Source organism: Dendronephthya gigantea, unplaced genomic scaffold, assembly GCF_004324835.1.
Source record: "Dendronephthya gigantea isolate DGI-Jeju-01 unplaced genomic scaffold, DenGig_1.0 000005F, whole genome shotgun sequence".
NCBI lineage: Eukaryota > Metazoa > Cnidaria > Anthozoa > Malacalcyonacea > Nephtheidae > Dendronephthya > Dendronephthya gigantea.
In genome coordinates, this window is record NW_021163015.1 from 3,744,315 (window position 1) to 3,759,188 (window position 14,874).

At 36.8% G+C, this 14,874-nt stretch overlaps 4 protein-coding genes across 6 annotated transcripts; all 4 read left to right on the forward strand.

Moving 5' to 3' along the window:
- Positions 1-235: 235 nt before the first annotated feature.
- On the forward strand, positions 236-6,353 carry LOC114516077 (eukaryotic translation initiation factor 2-alpha kinase 3-like). 2 transcript variants are annotated; one of them, XM_028535444.1, is made up of 22 exons: positions 236-770; positions 1,118-1,247; positions 1,385-1,465; positions 1,558-1,674; positions 1,781-1,905; positions 1,991-2,292; positions 2,384-2,614; positions 2,710-2,839; positions 2,974-3,058; positions 3,149-3,226; positions 3,339-3,391; positions 3,466-3,588; positions 3,676-3,822; positions 4,122-4,470; positions 4,542-4,614; positions 4,777-4,907; positions 5,062-5,118; positions 5,226-5,328; positions 5,410-5,480; positions 5,554-5,655; positions 5,747-5,809; positions 5,959-6,353. In XM_028535444.1, exons 1-22 carry the CDS (start codon positions 622-624, stop codon positions 6,109-6,111), a joined length of 2,853 nt encoding a protein of 950 aa, XP_028391245.1. In that variant the 5' UTR covers positions 236-621; the 3' UTR covers positions 6,112-6,353. The 2 variants fall into 2 exon arrangements, with proteins under 2 accessions (XP_028391245.1, XP_028391246.1); XM_028535445.1 differs by lacking the exon at positions 236-770 and adding an exon at positions 810-902.
- A 694-nt stretch (positions 6,354-7,047) lies between these two features.
- LOC114516078 lies at positions 7,048-9,825 on the forward strand. Its single transcript, XM_028535446.1, has 3 exons — positions 7,048-7,925; positions 8,006-9,158; positions 9,242-9,825. The coding sequence occupies exons 1-3, from the start codon at positions 7,527-7,529 to the stop codon at positions 9,541-9,543; spliced, it is 1,854 nt and encodes a 617-aa protein (XP_028391247.1). The 5' UTR covers positions 7,048-7,526; the 3' UTR covers positions 9,544-9,825.
- Positions 9,826-9,914: 89 nt separating this feature from the next.
- On the forward strand, positions 9,915-13,062 carry LOC114516231 (peptide chain release factor 1-like). The gene is made up of 13 exons (XM_028535654.1): positions 9,915-10,132; positions 10,367-10,461; positions 10,542-10,643; positions 10,735-10,836; positions 10,947-11,019; positions 11,197-11,254; positions 11,346-11,415; positions 11,606-11,653; positions 11,739-11,843; positions 11,932-11,987; positions 12,125-12,227; positions 12,325-12,471; positions 12,547-13,062. Exons 1-13 carry the CDS (start codon positions 10,039-10,041, stop codon positions 12,823-12,825), a joined length of 1,332 nt encoding a protein of 443 aa, XP_028391455.1. The 5' UTR covers positions 9,915-10,038; the 3' UTR covers positions 12,826-13,062.
- On the forward strand, positions 12,622-14,720 carry LOC114516230 (stimulator of interferon genes protein-like). Of its 2 annotated transcripts, none has more exons than XM_028535653.1 (2): positions 12,622-12,709; positions 13,071-14,720. In XM_028535653.1, the coding sequence occupies exon 2, from the start codon at positions 13,159-13,161 to the stop codon at positions 14,440-14,442; it is 1,284 nt and encodes a 427-aa protein (XP_028391454.1). In that variant the 5' UTR covers positions 12,622-12,709; positions 13,071-13,158; the 3' UTR covers positions 14,443-14,720. The 2 variants fall into 2 exon arrangements, with proteins under 2 accessions (XP_028391454.1, XP_028391453.1); XM_028535652.1 differs by having other exon boundaries at positions 12,628-12,720.
- The last annotated feature ends 154 nt before the right edge of the window (positions 14,721-14,874 follow it).

Consider the following 14,874-nt stretch of genomic DNA (forward strand, 5'->3'; position numbering starts at 1 on the left):
CTAAAATTTCCTCTCTCAGACCACAAAAACAACAAATAAGGAAAACAGAAAACAAGTCATCAAGTGACCGTCATCGAAACCAGAAATGAAAAAGCCATAATTGAGGATGGCATTGCACTGGATTTTGGATCGAATCATCGGGAAACGTGCAAGAAAAATGAATACCTCTTTGATTCTTCCAATCATTTTTACACAAAACAAATGTTCTGTCTGCGCGCGCAGCTCCTGATTACATGGGTCGGTAGCACTGGTCTGTGGTCTGTAGTCTGTACCATTAACTAGTCGTTATGCGCGCATTTTAATAGGGGTAGCTCCTGACCATTCAGTATCTCATAAATTGAAGAAATTGTATCATTGTATACCACCACAATGGATATAGCAAATTAAACCAGTTTCGTTCATCGCAAATGGTTACTTTTAATGTGAGGTTCTGTCAATACCATATGGCCTTTCTCACAATGACGTAATGCTACTTTTTATAGAATGACGCAATGTTCGCAAAACACGCGTTCGTCTTTCAGCCAATCAGCGACGAGGAACGATTACACGTTTCTTTCCAGGAGGGTGAATTTTAAATTGCAAATGGCTGCTGAGGTAAATAAACATTAAAAAGTGAAAAACATGAAGAGATTTGCAGACAGATCCATTGCTCTGGGCTTGTATTCGTTACTCACAGCTTTTTCAGCGATAACAGTTACTAATGGCTCAGAAAACGGTGAAGAAAATGGACATTCGTTGGCGTTAAGTCACGAGAATCGTCGATTTACAGAGTATGTACTATTAAAGATAACATATTTAATATGTTTATATTGTACAAACATTGCAAATCTGGGGACTTTGAATGAAAATGATCGCTTTTAAATAAAGAATAAGATCACAGATTTGTGAGATGGTCTTTCAAGGTTCGTGATGAGTGTTTATAAACGAGTCTTTGTTGGTTTATTTCACTTATTTTGTGTTCTGTGTAACAACTAACAAGTACTTAGAGAAAAGAATTTCGACGATATCAGCAAACAGTTATCATTAATAGTATTTATACTACAGATTTTTGTTGATATTGATTTGATTTAGCACCAAACACAGTGACTGATTTAAGTGATTTTGAAATTTACTGTAGAAGTCTTGTGATTGTTGGTACTTTGGATGGTAAACTGGAGGGTTTAGACCCACATAATAATGGTATGACGAAATGGAAAATATCTTTATCAGATGAACCTCTCTTGTCCTCCAGCTTGAGTTCTGTACAGGTAATACATGGACCTAATTAATACCTGATGTTAAATATTTATATTTAAACCAGCGAAAAATGCTCATATCAGATTATCTGAGTACTTACTATGCATATAACAAGAATGGTTGAAATTATTGTCTTTCTAATTGATAGATGCAGAAAGAGTTTACTAGTTATCGTCTTATACCATCACTGAATGGTGGCTTGTATCAATTCACATGGGATAGTATTGAGGTATGTATTTCTGGTTTCTTAATTGCATATTGTACCTTGCCCATTGTGTATATGGGACTAGAGTTCATGAGACAAACTTTCAATAATTTTAGGCAATGCCTTGGAATGCTGATACCTTACTTCGTTCATCATTTAAATTTACTGATGGTACGGGTATGGTTGGCAGTAAGAATGTTCAACATACGGGTATAGATCCCAAGACTGGGCAGGTTTGACTGATTCAACTCTATAATATGTCTCTATTTAATAATGTTTAGTAGCCAGTGAGATTTTTAGGCTTACTCAGTAAATATTTATCAATGATTTACTTTTCAGATGCTGTACTCATGTTCTGATGATGGATGTGATGGCAGTGGAGTGGACTCATTGAGGGATATTCTTGTTTTAAAACGGACTCAGAGAACAATTCGAGCTGTGAATGAGAGAACTGGGGCTGCAAGGTAAGAGTAACCCTACCAATGTTACAGCAAAGTTGATCATTAATTTATACCAACTCTTAATGGCTTAACTTTTTGCTCGATTTAGATGGAATTTCTCTGTTGGGGAACACAAACTTAGCCTTCTAAAAGTTCAATCTGATATTCCACATCATTACTTACCTGAAGACTCAATTCTAAAACAAGGCATACAAGTTTCAATTCCTGAGCGAATAGTAGCAATTGTTCAAAAATCAGAAGAGAAAATCATTTTATGGAAGAAATTTGATACTCCAGTGGCTGCTGTGTGGATTTTGCATAATGGTGTCCTGGAGGAAATGGATTTACTGAAGATCTCAGTTCCACCACATTCATTGAATGAAAATGTCGAGATGCCATTGTATTATATTGGTAAATGTATAGAGTATTAAGAATGCTCAAAAGCAATAATATATGTTGCCAAAATAAACAGAGTATTTTTTATTAAATCTTTTTATTTCAGGCTCCCATGAGGATCAACTATACATTCATCCTTCAGACAAAATGAAGGAGGCTGTGAGAATTGCAATTGACAAAATGACATCCAGTTCAAGCGATGATGATCATGCTTTAGTTGATCCTAGGAAAAGACTGATTTGGAAGCCATATCTAGCGACATCTTCATCACGCACACCCGCCATTGTTGGACAAACTGAGCTGTCGATTCGTCAACGTCCTCTTGAGTATCCTTTCGGTTAGTAGATACATAATTTGTACCTATCTGGTATAGTTCGACGTATGAAAATGACATTAAAGATATGAGCTGATTTCTTTTTTCATTAACTCCAGATAATGGTCAGTATTTCTTTGTACAAACAAAAGAAGGCGAGTGTCTTAACAACATCACAAAACCACAAAGTCTGAGAGACGAGGAGCGAGGAGTGCTGATGAAATTGAAGAATTCTGTTTTCAAATGGTGGTAAGAAAGACCTTTCTGATCTGAACTGAACAGTTGAATGTTTTCCTTATATGATAAAACAAAAATATGCAAAGTATACTTCATCATGTGCTCTTTACGATTATCTACAAATATCTTTTCTTTCTTCATCTTAGGAGAGAACTTCTGATATTTGTCTTCACGTTTGGTTTCTTCACCCGGCAGATATTCAAATATTGGCGATCAAAACATTCGGGACTCGTACGTGTCTGACTCTTCGTCCTAAAAAAAGTTTCGTTTAAACGTGAAGTCGGTGAAGACGTATTAATTTTTAAAATCTTCGTTTTCAAGGAAAAGAAAACTTTAACTTTGAATTTACCTTGTGGCGATCTTGAACTGGAGGTCAGACCGAAATGTAATGAAAATAAGGTAAAGAAATGTTTTTAAATGAAACAAGATTGAATGATATATCCTCTAAAACCCTGCGACCATTTTAGTGAGAATTTTCATATTTTTTTTTCTTTCATCCACTGTCTTATAGGCTGCTGTAAATTCACCGTTATCGCCTCAATCACCCGAAAATTTCGTGTCAAGGTAAATATTAGTATTTTAATACTGTTTTGAATTGAGATTTTGTGGGGATCGACGAGGCATTGTGTCTACACTAGGTACGAGTTGGATTTTGACCATGAAACGTGTCTGGGAAGCGGAGCATTTGGTCTGGTTTTTCAAGCCCGAAATAAACTGGACGATTGCCAATACGCTGTTAAAAGAATCAGACTACCAAATAAGTATGTTTCCCCATTCAAAACTTGAACGGTTTATTTGAGAGGACGAGTTAAACGTATCTATCTTTGTGTTTATTTCATCGTTTCTAGTCAAAAAGCTCGAGAGAAAGTGATGAGAGAAGTGAAAGTTTTGGCAAGTTTGGAGCATCCAGGTATCGTGAGGTATTATAACTCCTGGTGTGAAGAAACTCCGGTTAAATGGTTGAGAGAATGGGACGATAAGTTACAGGAGGATAGGTAAAGATTATAATGGATATAATCCAGTATTCATTTTCCTTCTCTTTGAAGCCTAGTTTCAAACTTTCACCCTGTTAGGAAATACAATTTTCGTGTGTCTTTGATATTTAAGACACAAACGAAGAGTATATACAGACTATGCACTCTTGTAATTATCTTGAACATCGGGAACAGAAGACGTCTATTTTTGGAACTTGGTCTATTTAGGTTTTCCACTTATACTATACTGTCCAGCTTAATCCTCTTTACTTCTGTTTTTGGTAAACCATTAAGAGCATCTCTCGATATTTTTTCGATAGTAAATGCCCGACCATCAACACAGCAAGTCCGTCCTACACAAGTCCTTCATCAAATGCAGACATGCAGTTGCAGGAAATGTCTTTGAATGATCAACTCTCAGATTATGAACGACGTGTTGACATCACACAAAGCAGATCTCGACTAAGACATGATACAATTACAGTGGAGAATGAAGACAGTCTTAATGATATGGAGTGGTCTTCAGGGCGCTATGATGAGATTGAGCACTCTGAGGAAGCTGACAGTTCGTTTGACGTTGCGTTTGAACGAGACAAATCCCAGCTTTCAACAGGGAATAATAATGGCAGGAAAATAGATGATGAGAGTTCTGGAGTTGTCTTTCGTCATGTGAGTGTTCTTTAACTGGATACTATATATCTTTTATGTATTCTTGTATAATTTTATTGATCGTATTGTAGAGTTCTGCTGCAAGAACTGAAACATCTCCATCAAATCAATCTGGAATTGAGGAGATGGAAGCACAGACTTCAGGTGCGTGTGGAATCCAGAAACTTAAAAACTCTTTTTTTATTTAATTTGAACTGAAAAAAAGTAACGTAACCCCAAAGTAACCCTGGAATTACGTGTTTACGACCTTAATCTTAAATTTAAGTACACATTTTACGTCATTTTCATTTTTTTTTTCAATTTTAGTAAAAGGAAACTCTCCTTCACATCTGCTGTACATTCAGATGCAATTATGTCGAAAAGACAGTTTAAAAGATTGGCTCGTTGACAACGCATTTAACAGAAACTTCTCACACAGTATTGATATATTTAGACAGGTATTGCATTGACCAAGACTGTTCTCGTGAATAAGGATTTCTCTTCATCCATTCAATTTGTCCCCACTCTTCCTCGTTGTCCGTTTTCCCACCTGATCTGTTCCTCTAAATAAGGTGAACTAACTAAACAAATACATTACTTATTGTGTTCTAGCTTGTTGTAGCGGTGGATTACATACATCAGAAAGGTCATATACATCGAGACCTCAAGGTAAGAACTTCGTGAAGTAATCTTTCAAACAATCAATGAAAACTTGCTCTAAATATTGATTTTTTAATGTAACCTCAGCATGTAATGTGGCCTCTTTTTCCTTGTAGCCATCGAATATATTGTTTGCTCTTGATGGTACCGTTAAAGTGGGTGATTTTGGTCTGGTGGCTGCTTGTCAGTCGCCATCCAACGATGACAGTGGTTTTGAAGGTTTGCTTTTCTCTCAAATTTTAATATTACATGGCTCTCTTGGACAGTAATGGTTCACTTTTTTCTTCACTGCTTTTTCAGAATCAACGCGTTCATCTAACCAAAATTTGACAGGTCAAGTTGGCACACAGCTTTATGCCAGCCCTGAACAGGTAACTAGATTCCACTGCCTGTATTTTAATTCCGAGCACGAAATTGACTGAATCACATCATTTTTGTTCGCAGGAAGCTGGCACAAATTACTGCTTTCGCGCAGACATATTTTCACTGGGAATTATTTTCTTTGAACTGTTCCATATCTTTGAGACACAGATGGAACGACTTGAGGTATAATAGACCTTGCCCTTGGTGTTTTGCGTCTTGTGCATGATGGTGGTGAGGCGTTCTATCACTTCAAGCTGCATGCCTTTTTCTTTAGATTTTAAAAGGTGTGCGAAGAAGAAATATTCCAGATAATTTTACCGAGGAAATGCCGTTACAGGTGTGTAGATTTTGGAAACGTTTAATAAATTATGAACTGGGTAATATCATAGATGTCTACAATTCCATAAGGGCTTGATACTTGCTAGAATTATCTACATTATGTACATTTGTTTACAGCGATTAATGGGAATTTTTTTGTCTTTTCAGAGCGAACTTGCTGTGTGGCTTCTTGCAGAGAAACCATCTGATAGACCATCTGCTCACGCTATCTCAAAGAGTCAACTTTTTTCAGAACTGTTGAACAAACTATCAACATTTCCGCAATCTACGACAACTACCGACACGCCAAATGCCTCGTGAGACCCTGGGGGCAAGGTCTCGAGTTGTGAAATACCAGGGCACACCAGGGTCTCTTAGAGGTGGGGGGGGGGCTCAAAATGATTCTTCAGGTAGACAACGTGGACATGAGCCATTGCTGAGTGGTCCCTGGACTCCCTGGACTACTAGTGAATTAGAAATTCGTCATTTTGATGTTTATTTTATTGTAAATATTGTGTTGTACACATAAAAAACACGCCAACAAAGCTATGATCTAAAAGGTATGGTGATTCGTTTATTATCTACGCTGTTGGTAACTGTTTTGCTACACCATCGATGACATCTAAAGGTTCATTCAAGGTTTGTGACATTCTTGTCAGGCAAATATCACATTGTTCTTTATAAGACTCCAAAGTTGCAAGAGTTTCAGGGTTGAACATCGTTGCAACGTCGATGTTAAGTTTGTGAGCACGAACTGTAAATGAAGATTAACAATCTTTAATACTTGCTGACTGTTCCTGACTAAATGACAGCGCAATGGTTTAAAGCAAATACACAAATATTCAAACAGAATCACAGAGCAATGTCTTGTGTGATACTGAGGATTCTGACTAACTTGATGCATCGTTCAATCTTGTCTTCATTTGAGTCAGTTCCCTTTGCAGTTTCTCTAGATTTTTCATTTGTCTGCCGTGTTCCTCGGTATCTGCTTTCAAAATAGTTTCAACAAACAACTTGAGAAGAGAACAGAGTTGTCATTTTCGAGACAATGTTGACAGACTCTTACAGAGGTAGTAATGGTTAAAAAAAGTTTATTTACCTTCAGATACGTAATTATTTGCGGGTTGATTGTCTCTCAAGTCCTGCAATTGAAAATAATCATAAGTGAAATGTATATTTGAATGGCTTTTGCATTGAAAACACCGCCTGGCTTATTACTTACAGCTACATTAGAGTTCTTCATTCGTTGAAAATAATGAAAGAATTCAAAGAAGAGGAAAAGTGACAGAATATTTAGGTTGTGTTTAATAGTGTTTTTACCATTCACCTGAGAAGCAACTTGTCTCTCTGACATCATGTAACTATCTTTAGTCCTTTCTCGTGGTTTTGTTGTTATTTTAGAAAAGTAAAGCCAGATTTTTTTCTGTATTTTTCGTTTCTTTTTTCAGAAAATGCAGAAAACATTCATCAAGTATTAACAGCTGCGTCAGTGAAGGTGTTTTATTGGCCAATTTCGACCAATCACAGAGCGCTTTATATGCATTCGCCAATAGAATTCAGCCTTGATTAACAGAATAAATTAAGTGGTTTTCAAACATGGCTGCTTGAAGTGTTTTTGTAATAACGTGACATTGAATGGAAACAATTCAAACAAATGCTAAAATGTCCAAATTGTCGCCTAGAAGTTGAAGATGGAATTGTAGAAAGAACGCAGCTTTCGTCAATGCGCATAGAAAATGCCTGATGTTATTGTAATCTCGAGCGATGAGGAAGAAAATGAGAGTGGTTTTACCAACATCAAGACAAAAATATCTGACAAGACGAATCTAGTTGATGTAATAGACTTGACTGTCAATGACAAAGACTGCGGATTTACTCTCAGCAAATCGAAACTGAGAGCCTTAAAGCAGAATAGATTGTGCAGCACAAGAACTATCAGTCATGAAAAGATCAAGGCTATCAACGAAAAAAGTCCAAAAACAGATCTGGACAAGTCTCCTGTCAAGATGCCCACTTCACCATTCAAAATTAGTCCGGATAAATTGAACCATTTGAGGCCTTTACTAAGTATAGAATTGGGAAAATTTTCTGAAAGTGTACTGGTAAAAAGTCCTAAAGCAAAGAAAGAGAACATGGTAAAGTTAAATGTTGCTTTCAATTTCTGATGATAAATTATTCATGTAATTTTAATACTTACCTTTGCTTTTCTTTTCAGGATGATGACATGGATACTTTACCAAAAGGAATTGGATCTCCTGCGAAGAATAAAACAGTAAAATCAGCTAGCCCATCACCATGCAAGGTATCAGAAAAAAAGCAAAAAAATCTATTAGAATATCTTAAATCATCACCTAAACGGTGCTGTTTGAAAGATGAGTTTGACAAGATGAAGTTATCTCCAACCATGAGTCTGGAGACAACACCAACTAAAACTCAATCTACGCTTGAACATTGGGCAACTCCAACGAAGAGGATGAGGGTGATGGAAGAACCTGCAGTTACCCCAAGCACTGATATAAGTTCAAGACGAAATGAACTTGTCTGGCCACCTCGTCATGTCCTGTTAGGGAATGAAGATTTCATCAAAAGGCTGTACAAAAGCTCGCGGGACTTCCCTACTTCTTATCAGTACCTTATTGAGAGCCTACAAGATGAGGAACTACATTTTTTAATGATTAGGAGTTGTGAAAACGTGATGAGTAATGATTATGCACCACCATGTGTAGTTATTAGGAATTTAATTGGCATCATGGCATCAAAGAAGTCCACTTCAGGACTTGTTAGCATGGCATATTCTTTGCTAAATGATATTCTGGAAAGATATCCTACCAAATGTGTGGCCATACATGTAACATGGGAAGATATTGAAAAGTACCTCAACGATACAAGACCATGTAGCAGGCTAGCATTTGGATATCTTCTCTCTGTGCTTTCTGTTGAACTGAAAGCAGGTGCACTAAAGTCAAAACAGAGGCGACTTTCAAAGCACTTTTCCGCTGATTTTAACATACAACGTGTTAAGGACGTTATTTCGTGTCTTAAGAAATGCCTTCAAAATCACACGGGAAGGGCGGAATTTTTAGAGATACTGCAAAACTTTTTAAAACTGTTCATGATTGTGAGCTTGAATAAAGGTTATGTTGCCGTGCGCTTGGCAGATGAACTCTTGGGTCTCTATATTGGGCTACCCAACCTGGAGCAACGTGTATTGCTGTTACGATCAATGCAGTCGCACCTTGTCCGTGAACACTTGATCAGCATTTTGCTTGTGAACTATTGTGAATTACCCAAAGCTTTCAAACTGACTGATGAATTACAGTTATGCATGAAGAAAATCTTGTTGCAAGACTTTAACAGAAAGCCTCCAAGTAAGTGCTGTTTATATCAAAATATACCAAACAGGATTTGTGCCAGTGAGATTTGTTATCAACCAAATTGCTTTTGCATTTAGAACGAAGTGGTGGACTTAGTTATTCAGCTGAAGATGTGGAGGAGTATGTCACACTCTTAGCGTATCTTCTTCAAAGCTACGTCGTCATACACATGCCAAGTTTGCATGGTTATCATAATGATTATTCATTGTGTTATCACGATGATGTGAAAGAGTTCAGCCAGGAGGATCTTAGCTATTTGAAGGATTTAGAGTCCTACATATCAAAACTTCAAGGGAGATGTGAAGAATTTCTCAAAGAAGATCATCATTTATCCCTTCGAACAGTCTTACTTTTTCACATGATGAGAGCAATTATATGATTTCATCATATACATAGTTTTATATAGTTAAATGAATGTTTTTATAAGGGTAGAACAAATGTAAGATGTGAGAACAGATTTTTAGGATTTCCACTATCAATTGTGAACCATCTCAATTAATGTAGGCAGGACGATGTATTGAAAACTCTTTTGTTGGTGAATTGTGTTTTGTTTTGTCTAAAATAATTGGGCGTTTTGTTCCTGGTCTCAAACCAATTGTTTCTGCAAAATGAACAATAAACAATCTGTCATAGAGATACAGTGTATATATCTTTTACCATAAAATTATACCATTAACACATCAAATAATAAATTAATTTTAACCAACAACCAACTGGAAGTATTTGATATTACTCATATTAGGGCCTCGGTCGAAATCAAGATGGCGGACGATATAACGTCAGGCCTCATTGTGAGAATTTGTATGATATTCGGTTTATTTTCTCCTGTTTCTGTCACTGAGCTTCAATATTTATTCCTAAATACAGTTTTAGGATGCTTTTATTTCGTGCAATATGTGGACGATTGTGTGGTTCTGGCATTGTGAAAGTTAGATGGTTTAGGAGTAGTTCATTTTTGAACTTCACAGGTAAGATACTGGAGAAGTAATTAAGTATTATCAGGAAACACCACATTACTGTTGTAGTAATGAAAATGCAAATAATTAGAGTACTTTGGAGTTTGGATACAGCGTCTTGAGCGCTCAGCATAATCATTGCAGAAAGCCTCAAGTAAAGGTGTGTTTCAAGAGGGTAGGATTGGTCACCCCAGCTAGACCCTGGTCAAGAAAGCAGATTCCTAGGGTTTATTTTCTTTTCTTTAGAGAAACATAAACTAGGAATCACTAGTGGTATTCAGGAATATCTGAAACATGTTGTAAAACAGCATTCTGAACTTACACAACTTTTAGCAACACAGGTACAAAGTTAAAGTTGAAATCCTACTACAGATTGATTGGTCTCTGAACTATGGTCTGCATCTTTTTAATTTTTTTTCAGGGAAATGGACTACAGGCTGATAAACGCCGTGCAGTTGGTAAAACATTGTCCAAATATTCACCTCTGGTTAAAATTGTGATCAATATAAATAAGAAACAAGAGGTAAAGGGGTATTCTTTATGTTTGAAACTATTTGGGCAATGCTTGTGTGATGCTTTCAAGGATTTTTAAAGAGCATAAATTTTTTAATAAGGAACTGAGTGAATTAGACCAATTAGTGCTTGAAGATGAGGATATGAAGGAACTTGCTCAAGAAGAAAGATCTATGCATCATCAAGAACTGAATGAAATGAAAGTAATTGAGATTAACCTTGCTGAGTGTTTAGTTTCAATATTGAAAAGAAAATGGATTTTTCTCTCACAAAATAAAACTACCAAACAATGATAGCTGCTGTTTTACCCCAGGATTTATTGTTTGACAATCTTGTTCCTCCTGAAGATGAAGATAACAATGATGTTATCCTGGAAGTACGGGCAGGTTTGAATTAATAATACGTTATATATCCAAGAAATATGTACTAATATGTAATGTGTTCAAGAAATCTGACCACAATGAATATTGGTCAAGACATTCAGTAATCCAGATTTCAATTTTACTTTCAATCTTTGATATAATTACCAATGGTAACATCATTACCATGTATGTGTTGTTTAGGAACTGGTGGGCAAGAGGCATGCCTCTTTACCATGGACATGTTCCAAATGTATCAAAGGTAAATTAATCTATCAATGTATCTAAATGACACAGACAGATTTCAAATGATACAAACTTTACTCAGTATTAAAAAATTCCCCTATTTTCAGATTTTCTATCCACAAGCATTGGAAATTCTCAGTCATTCACATCAATAAAAGTGAAAGTGGTGGCTTTAAGGTATGTTTTATGAAAACTTTCATTTACACAAAATACACTCAATACCTAAATCACTGGTCAGAAATCTAAAGTTGAAACCAGATCTCCCTTTCTCTCTGTTTGTCAGTGTGGGTCTGTGTGGCTTTAAATTAACTCATGCTGACATAGTCATAGCCACATTGTGTTCAGCTTAATTTGTTTTATTTCATAGGAGGCAAGCGCAAGTATTTCTGGAGACAGTGTATTTGGAAATTTGAAAGTAAGTATAACTTTCATTCTATCTTAGTTTCTTTGATACATAATTTCATAATGTGTCTTCCTTTGTGATGTGTCGATTCTTTTAGTATGAGATTGGGGTCCATCGTGTCCAACGGGTACCAGCGACAGAGGCTTTGGGAAGACTGCATACCAGTACTATGACTGTAGCCGTTCTACCTGAACCAGAAGAGGTTGGTGACTAGAATATTGGGATATGCAACAAGAATAAGCTAATAATTTATTGAAAATTCTTGAAAATCCGCGCTTCTCTTGTCACAGATTGACATAACCTTAAACCAACAAGATCTTAAAATTGACACATTTCGTTCGTCTGGGTAAGTTTGAATAGTTTTCCTTGGCTTTTTACCCTTAATTTATAACGTTTTCTCGTCTCATTTATAAACTCTTCTCGAAGTTGGTACTGAATCAATCACACAATGGAGTTCATTGCATATTTGTTTGATTTCTTTAGTGCTGGTGGTCAACATGTTAATACAACTGACAGTGCCGTTAGGATCACCCACTTACCAACTGGAATAGTCGTTTCTAACCAGGATGAAAGATCACAGATAAAGGTAGTATCAATCCCGCATGTTTACAAGAAATTTTGGTGAATTACGCTGTGCTTTCTTTCACGTATTTTACATTTCAAATTATTTTTGTCCATTATAGAATAAACAGAAAGCTCTCCGCGTTTTGAGAGCAAAACTATTTCAAATTGAACGCGAGTCTGCTCATAAGGAGCGATCAGCAGCGAGAAGACGTCAGGTCGGGACCGCAGAAAGATCTGAGAAAATCCGAACTTATAATTTTCCACAGGTAAGCGCAGCGTTGATATCTTCTTCAGCCAGCGAAACCCCCGACGTTTTTTCACATGCTTGTATTTCTCTTAAGAGCCGCGTGACCGACCATCGTGCTGGCGTCAGCAGCAATAACATTGACGATTTCATGAAAGGAGGCGAGGAATTACAAGACATTATCACAGCCCTACAGACCCATCACAAAAAGCCATCGCACTGGATCACATCCTTCAAAATTACAAGGAAAGTGAATGAAGGTTGTCTGTTGGTATGTGATATTAGTAAAATATTTGTTCAGGCCGTAGCTAGAACTGATTCCCCGACTGTTTTCCTGTGTACGTTATTGTTATATGAATATACACCCTCCTTTTAATCAAATCAATCAACCCATTTGGTCTTTACTACTATGTTCTACTGCCCTTGCAATAGAAGTAAATTATTTCATTCATGATAATTGATAAATTACATGATCAATGTTTTCATTCATAAGGAAAATGAAAATGTATTAACCAATTCTCAGTGATAAGTAGTTGCGATCTTGGAACGACAATTATCAAGAAATGTCCTGTTTATTTAAATTCCTGTGTATGCAAATAAGCAAAATTGATATTTATTTAGGTAAACATTTCAGTTTCATTTGGAACTGTTTAAAAACGAGACGAGTTCTGTGTTTGTAGTTAAATGCTGTTTAATCCCTGGTTTACAAATGTATGGTTCATACACGGAAGATTTTTCTCAGCCAGAAACTAACATGGCAGAATCCGCGATTGTTTTTGATGAATATGACACAGTTTCTGAAGATGATGTTGACAACCACGGCTTTGGTCCCATACCTGAAAAACGGCAGAAAAGAGCAGCTTTTGTGTCTGTTGGCCTGTCGTTTATCATAATGGTTGTTCTGCTCGGAACATTTACGAAACAAACAGAGAAATTATTCGCTTTCGAAGGAAACACATCATTGCTTCAGAAGGATGAGATGTTCTGCAAAAAGGACACACGACACGTTCATGTTGGTATCTTTATTTGGTCCTTAAATCTTGTTGGGATCGTCTTGGGAGAGTTTATGAATCGATTGTGTCTCGTGTTTGAAGAGTATTTTCATTTATATACACGGTATAATGGAAGCAAGATGAGAATGTTTTCTGCCTGCTTCAGTGATATATCATTTAGAGCAGTTTTCTTTGCTACGATTGTCGCTTTCATTATCATTTGTTCAACGCTGCTCTCTCAAGGAACAGGATATTTCAAGTTTGAATATATTGAAATTATTCTCAGTGGCGTCGGAAGCAGTACTCTGGTTTTGTATCTTCTCAGCATGGATACCTTGTCACGCGTCCAGATATCCTCCCTGATGGAGAATAACAATAGACTTGTCGCGAATGGCTTAGCATGGTCCTATTACTTCGGTTACCTAAGGTTAATCCTGCCCAGCCTGGGAAGGAGAATATCAGAATCGAAATGGGCTGGTATTTTGTCTTCCAGGAAATTGTTTATCATGATGCCTCGTGACTGTTGGGCGTATGGAAAGCTTTCAGACGAGGCTAAAGATGATAAAATTGAATGTCTTGCAGATGGAGTTATCGAAATTAATGTTTCAAGAGCGGGGATTGCAAATAGATCGTACCGTAACAACATTTACAGGGTAAAAATCGATGAATCTGATTCTCCCTTGTATGTCCTTGCTGAGTATGCCACACCGCTCTGCTCCATGCATGACATGAGTCATTCAGCCGAGGCAAACCTGACCGTTGAAGACCGCGATGAGCAAGCCAAGCTGTTTGTGCGCACGCTCGAAGCTATCTTAAGAAATCCAGCCGATCCCGAAGCCAGAGATATGTGTGTTTTGGTTCCGTATGCAAGAGGAAGGGGCGTGGATGTTTCCAGAATCCTAGCTGATGCCGTCTTGCAAGATATGAATGGAAACACTTCATTGGATATGGATAGTCTTGATGGAGTTAACCATGAGAACGAAACTAGTTTTAATGCATGAATAAAAACACTTCATTGGATTGTCTTGATGGAGTTAACCATGAGAACGAAACTAGATTTGATGCATGAATAGAAACACTTCATTGGATAGCCTTCGTGGAGTTAGTAATCAGAAGGGAACTAAATTTGTTGAGGGGGAATACCTCCATACCTCTGGTTAATAATATTAATGGTTACTTATAGATGGGTTTAATGAATAGTGGGGACATACGCATAGGCTTGACTATTATTTAGATATTATGATATTTAGTAAAAATTGGGGTAAAGTTATAAAAAATTAAAGACTTTCTATGAGCAAAATAGTGGCAAACATTGCAATGATTTTTTTGCTTGGGTTAGCCTTTGAGGAGATTGCTGTCCTTCACAACTGGTTGGCTAAATCAGATTTAAATCAGGCTTTTCAATAGTGTAAACGCTTAGATGTGTTTTGCAC